The 20,498-nt window shown below is 45.8% G+C and overlaps 1 protein-coding gene across 1 annotated transcript in view; it reads left to right on the top strand.

Moving 5' to 3' along the window:
- Nucleotides 1-16,081, top strand: part of LOC114901599 (plexin-A4-like) — a 293,914-nt gene extending 277,833 nt beyond the window's left edge. Inside the window, exon 4 of the mRNA XM_029233535.1 lies at nt 15,699-16,081. Coding sequence (XP_029089368.1) covers nt 15,699-15,932 — 234 coding nt within the window. The 3' untranslated portion in view covers nt 15,933-16,081. The remainder of the gene's footprint in view (nt 1-15,698) is intronic.
- Nucleotides 16,082-20,498: the final 4,417 nt, after the last annotated feature.

Below are 20,498 nucleotides of genomic sequence, written 5' to 3'. Positions count from 1 at the left end.
GATATATGCATATGTATAGCTGATTCCCTTTGTTATAAAGTAGAAACTAACACACCATTGTAAAGTAATTATACTCCAATAGAGATGTTAAAAAAAAAAAAAAGATTTCTGCTTTGTGGAGTTTACATTCTAGCAATGGAGATAAATAATAAGCATAATAAAGGAATAAATTATATAGCATGTGAAACGGTGACAAGTGCTGTGCAAAAAAGGGAAAGTAGAGCAGGGGAAGGAGATTGGAATAGCTGTAGGATAGGGAGAGGCGTGATTTAAAAAATGAAAGCACTGGGCACTACTGTACAGCACAGGGAACTCTATCAATATTCTGTAATAACCTACATGGAAAAGAATCTGAAAAAGAATGGATCTATGTATATGTGTGACTGAATCACTTTGCCGTACACCTGAAACTAACACAAGATTGTAAATCAACTATACTCTAATATAAAATTAAAAATTAAAAAAAATCAACATGCCACTCAAAAAAAACCAAACAAACCCGAAAGCACTGGGGACAATTCAAGTGACAGTATGAGTGAAGTTTTGTTTCAGATGTCCTTGGTTGGGGGTTATAGGAATATTGACAGCAAGTGAGCGCTTGGGGCTGAGGAGCTGCCCTTGGCAGGGGATAGACTTGCAGCCCCTGGGAGTCTGGCAGGAACTCAGAGGTCATCCCAGCCACCATCCTGAGAACCCGGTGGTGAGCCCTGAGCCACCGCCCTCTTCTGCAGGGACACGGAGACTATAAAGGGGCCCCTTGCCCTAAGGAGAAGTAACCCCACCACCAGCAAGTTGCCAAGATACTCACACCTCGTACTTGGGTCTGTTTCCCTTCTGGCCTGCCACACCCTTCTGATTCCTCCCCATCTATCGCGTTGTTGTGGAATTATAAGTGGAAAGTTCTAGAGGCCATGTTTGAGTGGAGACGTGACCTCATCTTCACAGACAGAGAGAGGATGTGTATGTTTATACCTGTGAGTGTATCTGTATGTCTAAAGGTCCCAACTGTGGCAGCTCAGGCCCAGAGTGAGTTTCTCAAGTCATTCATTCATTCAACCAAGTAACTAGACCTACTATGCACCTGATGCGGGCGCTCTACCGTGTGCTCATTCCTCCTGTCACCTGCTTTCCAGCCTGCGTGGCAAGATGTGTGACAGTGTCGAGGGTTGCACCACTTTGAGCCTCTGGGGGTCAACTGCATAAACCGCATAAACAAGACCAAAAGCTTTGTTATTTTTCCCTTCTGAGAGACCCCACAGCCCTGTATGTGCAGAGAAGGAGATCCTGGTCACTCATTTCCCACCGCGGGTCCTCACGGCTGTTCTATTTCTGCCTCTGCGGGAGACGGGTCAAGGCCGGGACACCTAAGAGAGCCAAAGTCGTGTCTTGAGGCTTCTGAGGGGAGAAGCAGACCCCCTGGTTCACATGCCTCTGTGTTGGAGGTGTGAGGGTCCAGGTGGAGAATTCAGAGGGTCCTGGGACACTGGCCTCCGGGTTTTATCCACTCTCATCCTGCCCCTGTAGTCCCTGCCAGGTGAGACCCCACCCTCTGGGCCTTACCCAGCTATTTGGCCAGTGTGGACCTTGACCAGGGAATTTGGGGAGGATGTGAAAGGAGAGAGGAAAGGGGAAGCCGGGGGTGGCCTGCATCTTTAAAGATGAATAGCACTGTTTGCTCATTAGGGAGATTATTTCGAGCAAGACGGCAGCCAGAACGCTCTAGTGCAAGCATCTGGGAGATGATATTTATTGTTCAGTCCTTCAATGGACATAAATAAACAGCCCAGCCCAGATCATGTTCCAGTAAACAAACAGGCAGCTGCCAGGCGCTCCCCGGATGGCTGACCTTTGCGGAGGCCACCCTGCTGATGTTTTAATAGCAGTCTGCCTGGTAGCGCAGACGCTCACCGTGCCAGGGATGGAGAGGTGGCCGTGCTGCCTGGTGGATAGGCTGGAGGGAAAGGGGGACCTAGGATTATCCTGGGCTGGAGACGGAGCAGCTGGGGAGGGCAGGTGAGGAGCCTGTGTGTGCCCTCGGGCACACGTGCCTGCTCCAGGGAAGCTGTGTGGAGGGGATGCACGCTGTGATGGAGGGGCCCACGTGGTCCAGGCAGCACTGATGCTCGGTTGTTATGTCCTAGCGTGGCCTCAACAGTTGTTGCTTTTCTCATTTTTGTTGAGGTATAATTAACAAATAACAATTGTATATATTTGAGGCATATGACTTGATGTTGTGATATACATCTACATTGTGAGATAGCCACCGCAATCAAGCTAATTAACATATCCATGGTCTCACATAGTATTTTCTTTCCTGTGTGTGTGTGTGTGTGTGTGTGTGTGTGTGTGTGTGTGTGTGTGACGAGAATATTTAAGATCTACCCTCTTAACAGGTTTCAAGTATACAGTAGAATATCTTTGACATTGTTAACATTGCTGTACATTAGATCTCCAGAACTTGTTCATCCTTCATAACTGAAACTTTGTACCTGTTGGCATCTCCCCACTCTGTCCTCCCCCGTTCCTGCAACCACCGTTCTACTGTTTCCATGAGTTTGACTATTTTAGATCCCACGTATAAGTGAGGTCACGCGGTATTTGTCTTTGTGTCTGCCTTAGTTCACTCAGCATGTTGTCCTCCAAGTTCATCTATGTTGTCGCAAATGGCAGGATTTCCTTTTTTTTTTTTTTTTTTTTTTGCGGTACGCGGGCCTCTCACTGTTGTGGCCTCTCCCGTTGCAGAGCACAGACTCTGGAGCAGGCTCAGCGGCCATGGCTCACGGGCCCAGCCGCTCCACGGCATGTGGGATCCTCCCGGACCGGGGCACGAACCCGTGTCCCCTGCATTGGCAGGCAGACTCTCAACCACTGTGCCACCAGGGAAGCCCTTCCTTCTCTTTTTAACGTTGAATAATATTCCATTGTATGCATCTATGTATGTAGATGTAGTATATACCTTTTACATTCTATGTGATATGAGTCACATTTTCTTTATCCATTCAGTCGTCAACAGACATTTAGGTTGTTTCCAAGTCTTGGCTGTTGTAAATAACTCACCAGTTGTTAAAACTTGAAATAATTCCCATCTGAGTCCCGCCTTCACCCCCAGCAGTATTACTTGGTGCAGCTGGGAGCCTTTAAGACCACCTGACCCCACAGCAACTCCTCTGATTGGTTGGTCCTCTCCCTCTAGCGGTTGTTAAATGTTTTTATTTATTTTTTATTTTTTTATATTTTTGCAGTACGCGGGCCTCTCACTGTTGTGGCCTCTCCCGTTGCGGAGCAACAGGCTCCGGATGCGCAGGCTCAGCGGCCATGGCTCACGGGCCCAGCCGCTCCGCGGCATGTGGGATCTTCCCAGACCGGGGCACGAACCTGTGCCCCCTGTATCAGCAGGCGGACTCTCAACCACTGTGCCACCAAGGAAGCCCTGTTAAATGTTTTGACTATCACCCAGGATGCAGGGGGTTCCTGCCACACAAGACATGTGCCCCCGGAACCTGTAGCCTGGGTGAGGAAACAGTAGGCATGATTGTGTCAAATGAGCCTGCTGAGGGCTAGCCTAGAGCAGCCTGGGCCCACACAGCTTGCTTGGGCCGATGGGGACCATCCAGCTAGCTGGAGCTTACCGACCGTGAGCTCCAAAAAAGTGAAGACAATGGGGCATGCTCGTTATGCTATAAATGGAAGGTTCTGGGAGACACAGAGTATTGTGCAGGGCAGGGAAGCGGGCAAGATCTCCACTGAGGGCACCCGCCGGAGGATAGTCACCAAGCCAACTTGTTATTATCAGCAGGGTCACTTGGGGGGTGCAGAATCGGGACACAGGGATGAGAATAGTCTAGAAACTAGAAATGTGCTGTCCAGTACAGTAGCCATTGGCTACACATGGCTATGAAGCACCCGAAATGTGGCTGGTCCAAATTGAGTTTTGCTGTCAGTGTGAAATACACATCAGGTTTCAAAGATATAGTAGGGAAAAACACATGTAAACTATCTCATTAACAGTTTTTATACTGTATACCTGTTCAATTGAAACTATTTTGGGGGGGCACATTGAGTTAGTAAAAATAGATTATCAAAATTAATTTTACCTCTTTCTTTTTTAATGTAACCAACCACTACTAGAATTTTTTTTTTTTTTTTTTTTTTTTACGGTACGCGGGCCTCTCCTCTCCCCTTGCGGAGCACAGTCTCTGGACGCGCAGGCTCAGCGGCCATGGCTCACGGGCGCAGCCGCTCCGCGGCATGTGGGATCCTCCCGGACCAGGGCACGAACCCGTGTCCCCTGCATTGGCAGGCGGACTCTCAACCACTGCTCCACCAGGGAAGCCCACTACTAGAAATTTTGTAATTGCCCATGTGGCCCACATTTCTGTCTGGCCTTATATTTCTGCTGTCCAGTGCTGTCTAGAAGGACATTTCACTGGGCCTGTGGTGAGGCCTGAAGGGTGAGGCGTCCCTTCCGCCCTCAGAGAACACATTTGTACTGTCTCCTCAGGACAGTGCTCCATGAAGATGACCAAGTTTTCCCCTCTGACCCCCTTTTTCATATTTTCCCTATTACCTCCACCTGCCAGCATATCTTTATAAAATCTGTTATTGCCACTCATGTTGCTACTTAAGATCAGTCTTCCTACTGACTGAAGACATTTTGTCTCTGAAGGGGGTGTTTGAAAAAATCTGACATTACCCACTATGTGTATTATTAGTCAAACACTCATAGATGGTGGTGCCATGAGGTAGCCCTTTTATTCTGTGACATACACATGCTCCCTTGAGCCTTGCTCGGGGCTGGGCTGATTCCTGGTTACACTGCAGTCAGTTGGCCAGATCTCCCGGGAAGAAGGAAAAGAGGCCTTTGAACACGTCTCTGCTATAGCATTTGCTGTTTGACTTTATTTGTGTGAAATCTGAACCCATCAGGAAAATGGCCTCCCAGAGGGCAGGGCTGAGACTCACTGTTCTGCTCCAGAGGCTGGCTCGGAGCCTAGCCTGGGCATTACATAAATGCACGGTAGATGATGAATTGAGTGTGGACTGTCACTCTGTCAAGGGACACACAAGGTGAGGATGTGGGTTCCTCCTTGGTGTCGGCCTCAGAGTATGACATCTTCTAAACACGCAAATTTATATTAGTGGCTTCTTTATATTTTCTACCTTAAAAAAAAATCAATGTCTATTTTCACTATTTCTCACTGCTTAGTTGATCCACAAGTATCATCTATGCTGCATAAAATAATAAATCTTATTTGTCTTAACGTGTACGATAATGCGTCTTGTTTGTTCTAAGCTGTCACCTCCCAAGCCTCAGGGTGGCCCCTGTGCTAGTGATTGAATGACAGCCACTGGCCACTGTGTCTCCTTTCATCTCAACTGGTCTTCGTGGCCTGGGGGGATCTTTCCTAGGCTGTCCTCGAGTTGCAGGCATCTGGATTGTTCTAACTTATCAGGGGAGAACTGACTGTGATTTTCTGTGTACAGGTGAACTTGGCCAGGAGAATGGCTTCTGTTTGCCTCTTTGCCCCTGGAATCCCATTTGAAAGCTGCCTGATATTTTGTCGGCCTTTTTTGGCTGCCGTGGAGTATCGGCAGCAGTGAATGATGACAACTGAGCTCTTCTTTTTTGATCCTGCCTCTTACCTTGATCAGCTCAGAGTCCATCATCGGATTGGTAGAATGTGGGGTGTTTTAGACAGAGGGAGTTGATCATTTATGTAGTAACTACTTACTTTTCCCATCTGTAGTGAGGTACAATTGACAAATAAAAATTGTATATATTTAAGGTGTACAACTTGATGTTCTGATATATTATATATTGTGAAATAACCACTACAATCAAGATAATTCACGTATCCATCACCTCACATAGTTACCATTTTCATTCTTTTTGTGTGTGTGTGTGTGTGTGTGTGTGTGTGACAGGAACACTTAGAATCTACCCTATTAGCAAATTTAAAGTATACAGTACTGTATCATCATAGTCACATTGTCGTACATTAGGTCTCTAGAACATATTCATCTAATAACTGAAACTGTGTATCCCTTGACCAACATCTCCCCATTTTCCCCTCCCCCTGGGCCCTGGAAACTGCCATTCTACTCTCTGCTTCTAGGATTTGGACTATTTTGGTTTCCACATATAAGCGAGAGCATGTAGTGTTTGTCTTTCTGTGTCTGTCTTAATTCACGTTGCATAATGTTCTCCAGATTCATCCATGTTGTTGAAAATAGCAGGATTTGTTTCTTTTTTAAGGCTGAATTATATACATATAATCACATTCTTTTATCCATTCATCCACTGATAGATGTTTAGGTTGTTTCCATGTCTTGGCTATTGTGAATAATGCTGTAATGGAGATGGGAGTGCAGATATCTCTTTGAGATACTGATTTTGTTTCCTTTGGGTATATACCCAGGAGCAGAATTGCTGGATCATATGGCAGTTCTAGTTTTAGTTATTTGAGAAACAACCCTACTGTTTTCCTTAGTGGCTGTACCAATTTACACACCACCAAGAGTGTACAGCCTTTCCCTTTTCTCCATCCCCTCGCCGACATTTGTCAGTAACTAATTATTGAGCACCAACCGTGTCTTGGATACTGTGCCAGGCATTGGGGCTGTAGCACTGAATACAACAGGCATGGTCTCTGCCAACATGAGACTTGAAGTCCCAGGTCTATTTGCCCAAATACAGCTCCTCCCCCGACCCTCAGTCCCCGCAGAGGATGCGCCGTCTTTCTGTAGTTCATTTCCATCATTGACCTTCTTGCTATTCCAAAGAGCTTAGGATCAGCTGTAATGTCCTTGCTCCTTGCTCCAGACCCATCTATAAAAAGTATTAAGGAGGACCTTCAAGATGGCAGAGGAATAAGACGTGGAGGTCACCTTCCTCCCCACAAATAGGTCAAAAATACATCTACATGTGGAACAACTCCTACAGAACACCTACTGAACACTGGCAGAAGACCTCAAACTTCCCAAAAGGCAATAAACACCCCATTTCCTGGCCGTGTGGCTGACAGGGTCTTGGTATTCCAGGCAGGTGTCAGGCCTGAGCGTCTGAGGTGGGAGAGCCGAGTTCAGGACACTGGACCACCAGAGACCTCCTGGCCCCACGTAATATCAATAGGTGAGAGCTCTCCCAGAGATCTCTGTCTCAACGCTAAGACCCAGCTCCACTCAACGAACAGCAAACTACAGTGCTGGACACCCTATGCCAAACAACTAAAAGGCAGGAACACAATCCCACCCATTAGCAGACAGGCTGCCTAAAATCATACTAAGTTCACAGACATCCCAAAGCACACCACCAGACGTGGACCTGCCCACCAGAAAGACAAGATCCAGCCTCATGCACCAGAACACAGGCACCAGTCCCCTCCACCAGGAAGCCTACACAACCCACTGAACCAACCTTACCCACTGGGGGCAGACACAAAAACAATGGGAACTACAAACCTGCAGCCTGCGAAAAGGAGACCCCAAACACAGTAAGTTAAGCAAAATGAGAAGATAGAGAAACACACAGCAGATGAAGGAGCAAGATAAAACCCACCAGACCTAACAAATGAAGAGGAAATAGGCAGTCTACCTGAAAAAGAATTCAGAATAATGATAGTAAAGATGATCCAAAATCTTGGAAATAGAATAGACAAAATGCAAGAAACATTTAACAAGGACCTAGAAGAACTAAAGAGCAAACAAACAATGATGAACAACACAATAAATAAAATTTAAAATTCTCTAGAAGGCACCAATAGCAGAATAACTGAGGCAGAAGAATGGATAAAAGACCGGGAAGATAAAATAGTGCAAATAACTACCTACCGCAGAGCAGAATAAAGAAAAAAGAATGAAAAGAATTGAGGACAACCTCAGAGACCTCTGGGACAACATTAAATGCAGCAACATTCGAATTATATGGGTCCTAGAAAAAGAAGAGAGAAAAAAGGGGACTGAGGAAGTATTTGAAGAGATTGTAGTTGAAAACTACCCTAATATGGGGAAGGAAAGAGTCAGTCAAGTCCAGGAAGCACAGAGCCCCATACAGGATAAATCCAAGGAGAAACACACCGAGACACATATTAATCCAACTATCAAAAATTAAATACAGGGCTTCCCTGGTGGCGCAGTGGTTGAGAGTCCACCTGCCGATGCAGTGGACACGGGTTCGTGCCCTGGTCCGGGAAGATCCCACATGCCACGGAGCGGCTGGGCCCATGAGCCATGGCTGCTGAGCCTGCACGTCCTGAGCCTGTGCTCTGCAACGGGAGAGGCCACGACAGTGAGAGGCCTGCATAACCGCAAAAAAATAAATAAATAAACACAAAGAAAAAATTTTAAAAGCAGCCAGGGAAAAGCAACAAATAACATACAATGGAATCCCCATAAGGTTAACAGCTGATCTTTCAGCAGAAACTCTGCAAACCAGAAGGGAGTGGCAAAACATGTTTAAAGTGATGAAAGGGAAAAACCTACAACCAAGATTACTCTACCCAGCAAAGATCTCATTCAGATTCAATGGAGAAATTAAAACCTTTACAGATAAGCGAAAGCTAAGAGAATTCAGCACCACCAAACCAGCTCTACAACAAATGCTAAAGGAACTTCTCTAGGCAGGAAACACAAGAGAAGGAAAAGAACTACAATAACAAACCCCAAACAATTAAGAAAATGGTAATAGGAATATACATATCGATAACTACCTTAAATGTAAATGGATTAAATGCTCCCACTAAAAGACATAGACTGGCTGAATGGATACCAAAAAAAGACCCATATATATCCTGTCTATAAGAGACCCACTGCAGACCTAGGGACACATACAGACTGAAAGTGAGGGGATGGAAAAAGATATTCCATGCTAATGGAAATCAAAAGAAAGCTGGAGTAGCAATTCTCATGTCAGACAAAATAGACTTTAAAGTAAAGACTATTACAAGAGGCAAAGAAGGACACTACATAACGATCAAGGGATCAATCCAAGAAGAAGATATAACAACTGTAAATATTTATGCACCCAACATAGGAGCACCTCAATACATAAGGCAAATGCTAACAGCCATAAAAGGGGAAATCGACAGTAACACAGTCATATTAGGGGACTTTAAGACCCCTCTTTCACCAATGGACAGATCAACCATAATGAAAATAAATAAGGAAACACAAGCTTTAAATGATACATTAAACTAGATGGACTTAACTGATATTTATAGGACACTCCATCCAAAAACAACAGAATACACTTTCTTCTCAAGTGCTCATGGAACATTCTCCAGGATAGATCATAACTTGGGTCTCAAATCAAGACTTGGTAAATTTAAGAAAATTGAGCTCGTATCAGGTATCTTTTCCAACCACAACGCTATGAGACTAGATATCAATTATAGGAGAAAAACTGTAAAAAATACAAACACATGGAGGATAAACGTGTGCTACTAAATAACCAAGAGATTACTGAAGAAATCAAACAATACCTAGAAACAAATGACAATGAAAACATGACAGCCCAAAACCTATGCAATGCAGCAAAAGCAGTTCTAAAAGGGAAGTTTATAGCAATACAATCCTACCTCAAGAAACAAGAAACATCTCAAATAAACAACCTAACCTTAACAACTAAAGCAATTAGAGAAAGAAGAACAAAAAAAACAGTTAGCAGAAGGAAAGAAATCATAAAGATCAGGTCAGAAATAAATGAAATAGAAATGATAGCAAAGATCAATAAAACTAAAAGCTGGTTCTTTGAGAAGATAAACACAATTGATAAACCATTAGCCAGACTCATCAAGAAAAAAAGGGAGAAGTCTCAAATCAACAGAACTAGAAATGAAAAAGAAGTAACAACTGACACTGCAGGTATACAAAGGATCATGAGAGATTACTACAAGCAACTATATGCCAAGAAAATGGGCAACCTGAAAGAAATGGAGAAATTCTTAGAAAAGCACAACCTTCTGAGACTGAACCAGGAAGAAATAGAAAATATAAACAGACCAGTCACAAGCACTGAAATTGAAACTGTGATTAAAAATCTGCCAACAAACAAACGCCCAGGACCAGATGGCTTCACAGGTGAATTCTATCAAACATTTAGAGAAAAGCTAACACCTATCCTTCTCAAACTCTTCCAAAATATAGCAGAGAGAAGAACACTCCCAAGCTCATTCTACGAGGCCACCACCACCCTGGTACAAAAACCAGACAAAGATGTCACCAAAAAAAGAAAACTACAGGCCAGTATTACTCATGAACATAGACGCAAAAATCCTCAACAAAATACTAGCAAACAGAATCTAACAGCACATTAAAAGGATCATACACCATAATCAAGTGGGGTTTAACCCAGGAATGCAAGGATTCTTCAGTATACACAAATCAATACGATAAATCATATTAACAAATTGAAGGATAAAAACCATATGATCATCTCAATAGATGCAGAAAAATCTTTCGACAAAATTCAACACCCATTTATGATAAAAACTCTACAGAAAGTAGACATAGAGGGAAGTTACCGCAACATAATAAAGGCCATATATGACAAACCCACAGCCAACATTGCTCTCAATGGTGAAAAACTGAAACCATTTCCACTATGATCAAGAACAAGAGAAGGTTGCACACTCTCACCACTATTATTCAACATCATTTTGGAAGTTTTAGCCACAGCAATCAGAGAAGAAAAAAGAAATAAAAGGACTCCAAATTGGAAAAGAAGAAGTAAAACTGTCACTGTTTGTAGACGACATGATACTATACTTAGAGAATCCTAAAGATGCTACCAGAAAACTACTAGAGCTAATCAGTGTATTTGGTAAAGTAGCAGGATACAAAATTAATGTGCAGAAATCTCTTGCATTCCTATACACTAATGATGAAAAATCTGAAAGGAAATTAAGGAAACACTCCCATTTACCATTGCAACAAAAAGAATAAAATACCTAGGAATAAACCTACCTAAGGAGACAAAAGATATGTATGCAGAAAACTATAAGATGCTGGTGAAAGAAATTAAAGATGATATAAACAGATGGATAGATATACTATGTTCTTGGATTGGAAGAATCAACATTGTGAAAATGAGTATACTACCCAAAGCAATCTACAGATTCAGTGCAATCCCTATCAAACTACCAATGGCATTTGGTAGTTTGTCCTACCAATGGTAGAACAAAAAATTTCACAATTTGTATGGAAACACAAAAGACCCTGAAGAGCCAAAGCAATCTTGAGAACGAAAAACGGATCTGGAGGAATCAGGCTCCCTGACTTCAGACTATACTACAAAGCTACAGTAATCAAGACAGTATGATACTGGCACAAAAACAGAAATATAGATCAATGGAACAGAATAGAAAGCCCAGAGATAAACCCACACACATATGGTCACCTTATCTTTGATAAAGGAGGCAAGAATATACAATGGAGAAAAGACAGTCTCTTCAGTAAGTGGTGCTGGGGAAACTGGACAGCTACATGTAAAAGAATGAAATTAGGACACTCCTTAACACCATACACAAAAATAAACTCAAAATGGATTAAAGACCTAAATGTAAGGCCAGACACTATAAAACTCTCAGAGGAAAGCATAGGCAGAACACTCTATACCATAAATCACAGCAAGATCCTTTTTGACCCACCTTCTAGGGAAATGGAAATAAAAACAAACAAATGGGACCTAGTGAAACTTAAAAGCTTTTGCACAGCAAAGGAAACCATAAATAAGATGAAAAGACAACCCTCAGAATGGGAGAAAATATTTGCAAACGAAGCAACTGACAGAGAACTAATCTCCAAAATACACAAGCAGCTCGTGCAGCTCAATATCAAAAAAACAAACAACCCAATCCAAAAATGGGCAGAAGACCTAAATAGACATTTCTCCAAAGAAGATATACAGATTGCCAGCAAACACATGAAAGCACGCTCAACATCACTAATCATTAGAGAAATGCAAATCAAAACTACAACGAGGTATCACCTCACACCAGTCAGAATAGCCATCATCAAAACATCTACAAAGAATAAATGCTGGAGAGGGTGTGGAGAAAAGGGAACCCTCTCGCGCTGTTGGTGGGAATGTAAATTGATACAGCCACTATGGAGAACAGTATGGAGGTTCCTTAAAAAACTAAAAACACAACTACCATATGACCCAGCAATCCCACTACTGGGCATATACCCTGAGAAAACCATAATTCAAAGAGTCAGGTACCAAAATGTTCATTGCAGCTCTATTTACAATAGCCCGGAGATGGAAACAACCTAAGTGTCCATTGACAAATGAATGGATAAAGAAGGTGTGGCACATATATACAATGGAATCTTACTCAGCCATGAAAAGAAACAAAATTGAGTTATTTGTAGTGATGGATGGGTCTAGAGACTGTCATACAGAGTGAAGTAAGTCAGAAAGAGAAAGACAAATACCGTATGCTAACATGTACATATGGAATCTAAGAACAAAAAAAAGGTTCTGATGAACTTTAGCGCCGGACAGGAGTAAAGACGCAGACGTAGAGAATGGACTTGAGGACAGGGGATGGGGCAGGGTAAGCTGAGACGAAGTGAGAGAATGGCATGGACAAATATACACTACCAAACGTAAAATAGATAGCTAGTGGGAAGCAGCCGCATAGCACAGGGAGATCAGCTCGGTGCTTTGTGACCACCTAGAGCGGTGGGATAGGGAGGGTGGGAGGGAGACGCAAGAGGGAGGGGATATGGGGATGTATGTATATGTATCGCTGATTCACTTTGTTATACAGTAGCAACTAACACAACAATGTAAAGCAATTATACTCCAATAAAGATGTTAAAAAAAAAAAGTTTTAAATAAGACCAGTCATGACACTAGTGCCTGGGGAGTCCCCCAGTTCCCACTTCTCCATGGAGAGATGTGTCTTTTTCTGTCTCTAAGTTGGTCCTCTCTCCATGGCCAAACTGCCCAAAATCCCATGGAGACTCATTATTTTTATTTATTTATGTTTTTTGGCGGTACACGGGCCTCTCACTGTTATGGCCTCTCCCACCGCGGAGCGCAGGCTCCGGACGCGCAGGCTTAGTGGCCATGGCTCACGGGCCCAGCCGCTCCGCGGCATGTGGGATCCTCCCGGACCGGGGCACGAACCCGCGTCCCCTGCATCGGCAGGCAGACTCCCAACCACCGCGCCACCAGGGAAGCCCAGAGACTCATTATTTTTAAACACCTTTTCATGTGGAACCTTGTCAAAGGCTCTGGGAAGATCTAAATAGCTCAATGGCAATCTCTGAGCTAGGAATCGGGAAACCTGGGTTCTAGTCCTGACTGTCATTCGTTTATCACCAAACTTTGGAAGAGACACAGAACAGCCCCAATCTCAGTTTTTCTTTGGTAAAATGAGAATGATTATGCTGGCAGTCAACATCATAAAAATTCTACAACCATCAAATGAGACGATGTTATTTAAGAATAACATTCTCAGCAAGGTATAAAACAAAAGTATAAGGGGTAATTATTTTGAAAATTTACAACAGCTTCTTTTTCATTCATATGCATGATTCTTTCCCTGAAGGACTACAGTAGATAGACATGGTTCCTCCAGCACTCCCAGGGTGATGCTTGTTTAACAGTAACTACTTTCACTCCTAGAAGAGATGCATGTTTATAGAACCAGTAGGACCTGGCTCAGCTTGTGTTGCTGGACTCTGGAATTGGTTGGACCTTGGCAGGGGTTGAGGCCATGCCGATCGCTAAATGTGTGACCATGAACAAGGTATTAAACCTCTCTGTGCCTCACCTGTAAATGGGATTTATTAAGGCTTATTGGAATAAGGCTTAGTGGAATATTAAGGCTTCATGGAATTATGAGGTTTAAATAAGAGAGTAAATACATGTAGAATGCCTAGAATCGTGCAGGACGCGTAGCAGCCACTCAATCGCTAGCAGTTCTTGTTCTTATTCATGTAATGGCCCAAGAGCCAGCAGCTGGTCCAGCCTACCTAAATTTTGTGATTGCCCATCATTCAGCACATCCACCATAAACTCTTTTATTCATGTCTTGTGTGAGACTCTTTCAGAAGATGGATGAATGGATGCTTTCCTTTCTGTTTTCTGAAACAAGTAGTGGATTGGGGTGGGGTGATGTGAAGGGGAGAACTACCTTTTCTTTTTTTTTAAAGGTCTTTTATTTTTATTTTTATTACTTTTTTGGCTGCGACACATGGCTTGCAAGATCCCAGTTCCCTGACCAGGGATCAAACTCGAGCCCCCTGGCAGTGAGAGTGCTAAGTCCCAACCAGTGGACCACCAGGGAATTTCCAGGAACCACCTTTCCAATTACTGATTTCCTGCCCTGGCAGAATGGGCAAGGGTGGGGGTCATACCCCCATCCTGCCTCCTTGGGCCTGGGAAAACTTGCCCCATTGGTGCTCCCTGGTCCACCCCTCTGTCCCTGCCCAGTTCACCTAGTTTCTTCTGACGTCCACATCCAGCACATCAGCTCACCCTACAGAGCAGGGAAGTTGGAGCCAGATGATCACTCAGGCACTGAATCCAATTTCCCTCGGGGATCAGACCACGGGCCACTGGGTGGGACTCCATTCTGCTAGCATCCCCGAGGGGCGCTTGCTCCTGCCGGCAGCCTTAAGGGGCTGGAGACCAGCCGGCCATGCAATATCACTCTCATGCTGCTTCTCCAGGGGTGATTCACAGCTGGGGATGAAGCCCGGCTGGGCTGGGGGCCAAGGCCATCACCTCGTGGTCAGACTTGGGTGGTAATCCCAATTGGTTTTGCATGAGCTCCCATTTCATTCAGATTAAGGAAAGACCTGGCCAGGGTAGACAGCTGGTGGCTTGGGAGTGGGGGCAGAAGGAGGAGGGCTACTGGAATCCAAGGCATTTAGGTTTTCAGGGCTAAACGTATCTTTTGTTAATTCCTTCACCAGTTTGTTTGTTTGTTTTCATTGCTGTTGTTGTTGTTTTCCTGAGCTTAATGGGAAATCTGCAAAGAAGAGTTTGAACTGCATTTATTTCTTCATTTTTAAAATAAATATTTGCCAAGTGCAAGTGTTTCAGCTTCAGAATTGGGAATGACTGGCAAAAGCCTCTGGAATTGTGCAGGCTGGAGGCCGCTGCCTTTAGTGGCATCCCCAGGAAGTAAACATGAAAGCCATCAAGGAACAGGGTCCCTCGTGTAAGTGGAGTGGTAGGAAAAGCATGGACTCCAGGGTCAAACTAGATTCTCAATCTGTCACCAGATTTGATAGCTCAGGCCAGTTGTTTAACGTACTGCATCTCATCTTCCCCATCTATTCTATCAGTATATCAGGTAGGACTTTTGATGTTGCAGAGAACCTTTTTATTACGTTAACAATAAGGTAACATGCTGAGTAACTAGAAAGGCCCGTCCTCTTCTCCAAAGATGTACAAGCAAGGCCTCAAAGACTCGAGCCTAAGGCATAGTGAGCCAGAGAGAAGAACACCAGGTTCTTGGTGCAGCCCGGCTTGGTCTCCGCCTCCTCCCTTCTCTTTGCCATTCCCAACGCCAGGCCCCTGGTGGGCGTGTGCCGCGCCTGAGCCTTCAGGCCTGGCCTCTGGGAGGCAGGGCTCACCTCCTCCCCCTTGCCTGTGGGAGGGGACCCGGGCGGAAGCTGGACTGCAGGCCACGCAGGATCGGAACTCACACCACCTCTCCTCTTCCTCTTCTCCACAGATCCGGGTAGATGGGCCCCGGGGCAATGCCCTCCAGTACGAGACGGTGCAGGTGGTGGACCCTGGCCCCGTCCTCCGGGACATGGCCTTCTCCAAGGACCACAAGCAGCTCTACATCATGTCGGAAAGGCAGGTAAGGCACGCTGAGCTCTGTCAGACATTTGTCTTGCTGCTAAGGACTAGCCTGTGGCTCCGTGGAAACCTGCAGGAGGCCGGCTGCAGAGAGGGGATTTGATTTATTTGACTCAGTGTGTATCCTTTCCGTTATGCTGCGTGGGGACAGGGGCTGAGTGCGCCAAAACGGAATAAAACCTCCCACATGTCAAAATATCTGTGAGTCAAGAGCAAATCCACTGACTTCAGAGTGACGGTGTGCGTAGGTGCAGGGCCAACATTTGCTCTCGCCTGAAGAAACAGGCTACAGATGCCCAAGTTTTTGGTCCCGATTTCCCTACACACTGTATAATCTCCTACCAAGGTCACCTTCCTGGACCCTGGAGGTCTATGGTGGGCAAGGATTTGTTGCCCAGAAAAACTTAGTTGAGGGCACATCATGGAAGAGTCAGATGGAGATTCAGAAGACAGGGTCTATGTGTCTGAGATGAGATGCTGTAACATGTGTCCCGAGGCTTCGTGTGTACCTGGAACTCTAACATGGAACCTCCAGCAGATTCCATGAGGCCACACCAGGCAGAAGAGATATGGTGTGAGGGTTGGTATTAGCTGATGTGCAGTAGGAAGTAGCAGAGCTGGATTTGCTTCTGGAACTCAGCTGAGAACTAAGTTCTTCAGGGGTCCCTGAGCTCAGACCAGGACTCATACATTTGCAGCGGGCAAAGGAGTAAATTTCGCCTTGGGAATTCCATCCATTTCAGGGTATTTCCTGGGGCGCCCTAATTCACAGCCCGCAGTGTTCCACCCCACAAGACGCACACCCCCCCCCCAAGTGCAGCTTCGCACTGCCATGCCTCTGCCCCTGCGGCCTCTCTGGAGGATGGGTGATTCTGGGAGCTGTCCTCCCCGCCCATGAATATGTATACATTAGCTCTGAGCGGCAAAGGCAGATTCCCCCGTCTGATTCATCTTCATTAGTGAGGCCTGAACTCCCCAGAGGACCTTGCTGACGGAGTCTGTTGTTCTGCCTGTTCCCTCTCTGCAAAGTGAGGGAGATAAATACTGCATTATGCCGCCCACAGGGCCTGTGCATTATGCCTTGGCAGCCCACAGCAGCTCCACCCTCCCCAAGAGCTCGATGGCACCTTCTCATGGCAAGGGACCCCCCCATCCAGCCACACTGGGACCCCTTGTGGTGCCCTCGCTGAGGCTGCCATGATGTGAAGCCGAGTGGGGAGCACTTTATCCCAGGAGTCCGGACTGGTATGAAGCTGCTCCTTTGCTTTCATTTCTTACTCCTTTTCCATGAGGCCCACACTCCCCCTCCCTGCCTACCTCTAAGGCCCTAGACACTGAGGGGGAAGCAGCTTTCCCTGGTGGAATGAAGTCTTTGGAGAAGACGCAAGACCTCCACAGACATTGAATGTTTCAGGATTTCTTACGTGACCTGAAAGCCAGGGTTTCTGAACCTGGGACTTAAAATATCTAAGAGCTTCCAAAGAGGAAAATCTAAAAGCTGTGTGGAACCCCCTCTAATTGCTGAGTTGGGATTCTGAGGTTCTTTTTTTTTTTTTTTGGCTGCGTCAGGTCTTAGTTGCAGCACACGGGCTCTTTGTTGCGGCGTGCAGGCTTCTCTCTAGTTGTGGCGTGCGGGTTTTCTCTCTCTAGTTGTGGCGCACAGCCTCCAGGGCGCATCGGCTCTGTAGCTGTGGCCCACGGGGTCCAGAGCCCTTGGACTCTGTAGTTTGCAGCACGCGGGCTCTCTCATTGAGGCGCACGGGCTCAGTAGTTGTGGCACGCTGGCTTAGTTGCCCTGCAGCATGTGGGATCTTAGTTCCCCCGACCAAGGATGGAACCCCCATCCCCTGGACTGGAAGACGGATTCTTTACCCCTGGACCACTAGGGAAGTCCCGGGGTTCTGAGGTTCTTGATTTCACCTGTCCCACTTCCCTAAGAGCACGATCAGTGGTCAGTACCCATTCAGACTTGATGGCGAGGCATGCTGGGAGCTCTGGATTATGGGCACGCTGGGAAGGAGAGGAGGGCAGGAGTGGATAGAGTTTGGGCCGTTATCCGCTATGGGGCCCTCCTCATAGGCCTGCCACCCAAATCCCAGTCCCAAGACCCTGACATCTGGGCCAACACTGGCGTCCACTGGGGTTGCAGGTTCTCTGTGGGGAGGGTAATATAGCAAGATGGGTAATCAGACTGACCTTGGTGTCAGGATATCTGAGCACGAAACTTGGTCCTACCGTTTACTAAGTGTGATCTCAGGTAAGCTCCTAACCTCTTTAAGATTCGTTGTCCTCAGCTGGAACATGGACGTAATGATAAAATTCACTGGTGTGGTTGCAGGGATCTAGTGACATAACGCATGTTATCAGCATGATGCAAGCCTGGCACAGCGTAAGGGCTTGATAAGCGGAGGCTCTTATTCTTATAACGTTGCACCAGGAGCGTCTGGAACTGGCTGTGTGTGGAGTCTGGCAGGTGGTGGCATCAAGATTCTGGGTGATCTATCGGGGGTGGAGCACAGGAGTCCAGGTCAAGACCGAGGCAGGCTCCTCAGCAGGGATCCAGGCCCAGTGGAAAGCAAATCAAGAACCCACAGCCTGCAGTCCTGATGGGGCAAGAGCAGCCTGGTAAATCTATCTGGAGAAATACCAGGCCCCGGGGCTTCAGGACTAACGCCTACCAGCCTCTGTCGGCCGGTGGGGGAGTCTCAGCCATGATGGATCAGAACACTTTGCAGGCTGGGACTGCAGGCTGAGGGTATGTGCTCGGCCCTGAGGTAAGCTCTGCCTGAAAGGTGCTTCACTTTATCATCTAATTTTTTCTTTTCCCTTACAGCTTAGCTCTGCTATCACACATTCAGTGAGCTACTCCTGACCCGTGCTTTACACCTCTACGGTAGCTCTTCTCAGACTGAGCTGTGATGACTTTCTTGTCTTTCTCTCCTAGCAGACTGACAGCAGCTGGAGGACAGTTCTATGTCTTCTTCGTCTGCCTAAATCTCATCTTATAGGCCTGTGATAGTTATTTGATGAATGTACAGGTGAATGAATGAATGAATGAATTCCCAGTGTCTTCACACAACCAGAATTAGAAAAGAGAACTGATATGAATGATTTATTGCTTATCTTAATTCCCAAGTTTGAACTTATATGATTAAAAGACTATACTTTAGATAAAGAAAGCATTCCCCCAGGCTTCAGTCATCTGTTTATCACTGCCATGACTTTTGCCCTGTTCTGAGCTATTTTTTGCTTTGTGTTTTCATTTATATAAACTTGCTGGTTAAACTTAAATAGCCTACGTTAACTATCTCTTAAATAATAATATCATTCATCTGATGTGATAGCCATATATAATATACCTAATTGTGATATTGTGATTTATAATAAGAACTATGTATTCAGTCTTCATCCCTATTTCTGGCACAGAGCTACAACAGTCCTTGGAATTTCCTGAGTGATAAAAGCAATGGGAGCTATTACTACAATTATTTGCAGGCTGAATAATTCTATAGCCGGGATACTGTTTCTGTTGTTTTGGATATGTGAGTTCCTCTCTATTTCTTGTCCAGCAAGGGCTCCTTTCTATGTAGTACACTTTTTCTTGGAGTGGCTGAGTGCGCCCTGCTAGGTATCAGTGTCATTTTGTCAGGGTCTGCCTGTCTCTTGCGGTGCCATATTTTTCTGTCTTTTTGCTTTTCTTCTGCGTGACTCTGGGTATCTCCCTAGGGTGTGTGTGTGTGTGTGTGTGTGTGTGTGTGTGTGTGTGTGTGTGCGCGTGCGCGCATATATGGACACACACACTCCTTCCCCTGTGTCTGTCTCTGTGTATCTCCATCAGTCTCCTTGCTTTGTACATGTCTGTGTGTATGTATATGGTATATATTTACTACAACTGCAGTACTCCCAAGGGAATGTCTATACACACTGAAACCAGTGTGATAAAAACCTGCCAAACTGATGGGAGGGAAGTGAGAGGAAATGTCAGCAAGGCAGACAAACGAGGAGATGAGGTAGCAGAGCCGGGGCTGTCCTCAGGTGCCCTGGAGCAACCCACTGCGGCGGGGAGAAGCAGCTGTTCCCACCACAAGGCGAGGCTCTTCTTTGATAGGCCCCAGAGCAAGTGGCAGATTTCTCAGTAAATTTCAGCATCCCTGCCATCCAGCATACCACCTCTCCCCTGCCTGAGAGCCAGAGGCCTTAAGCACATGCTTCTGCTTTTCAGATACTTTCAGTTGTGTCTGGGCCAAAGCTCTCTCTCACGGCGTTCTTTGCTTTACTGACTCCTGTTGACAGTGGGTCAGCTTCCAGGTGCCTGGGGACATCACAGCCTGTCGCCCTCATGAGCCAGTGGCACTCCAGTCCTAGCTGTGAACCAGGATACAGATGTCTGCAAGGGCTGAGGAGGTGGGTCCAGAGGTGGGCCCACCCGAGGTCGGAGTCACCTAGGAAAGCAGGGCCAGGCAGGGGCTGCTCTTCTTGGCTCCAGCATAGTCCCGCAGTGAAGTGGTGAGGGCCATCTTGCTTTGTAACGAATCACCCAGGCCTGATTCATTCGTTCACCAAACAGATATTCACTAAGCAACTACTATGTGCCAAACACTAGCCCAGGCACTGGGGATTCAACAGTGAAGAAACAGGTAAATATCCTTGACTTTAAGAGTCTGCACTT

The sequence above is a fragment of the Monodon monoceros genome, unplaced genomic scaffold (genome assembly GCF_005190385.1).
Source record: "Monodon monoceros isolate NGI ecotype Baffin Bay Population unplaced genomic scaffold, NGI_Narwhal_1 Super_Scaffold_2, whole genome shotgun sequence".
Taxonomy (NCBI): Eukaryota; Metazoa; Chordata; class Mammalia; order Artiodactyla; family Monodontidae; genus Monodon; species Monodon monoceros.
The sequence above is the reverse complement of the archived record's forward strand: the minus strand, read 5'-3'. Positions and strand labels throughout refer to the sequence as shown.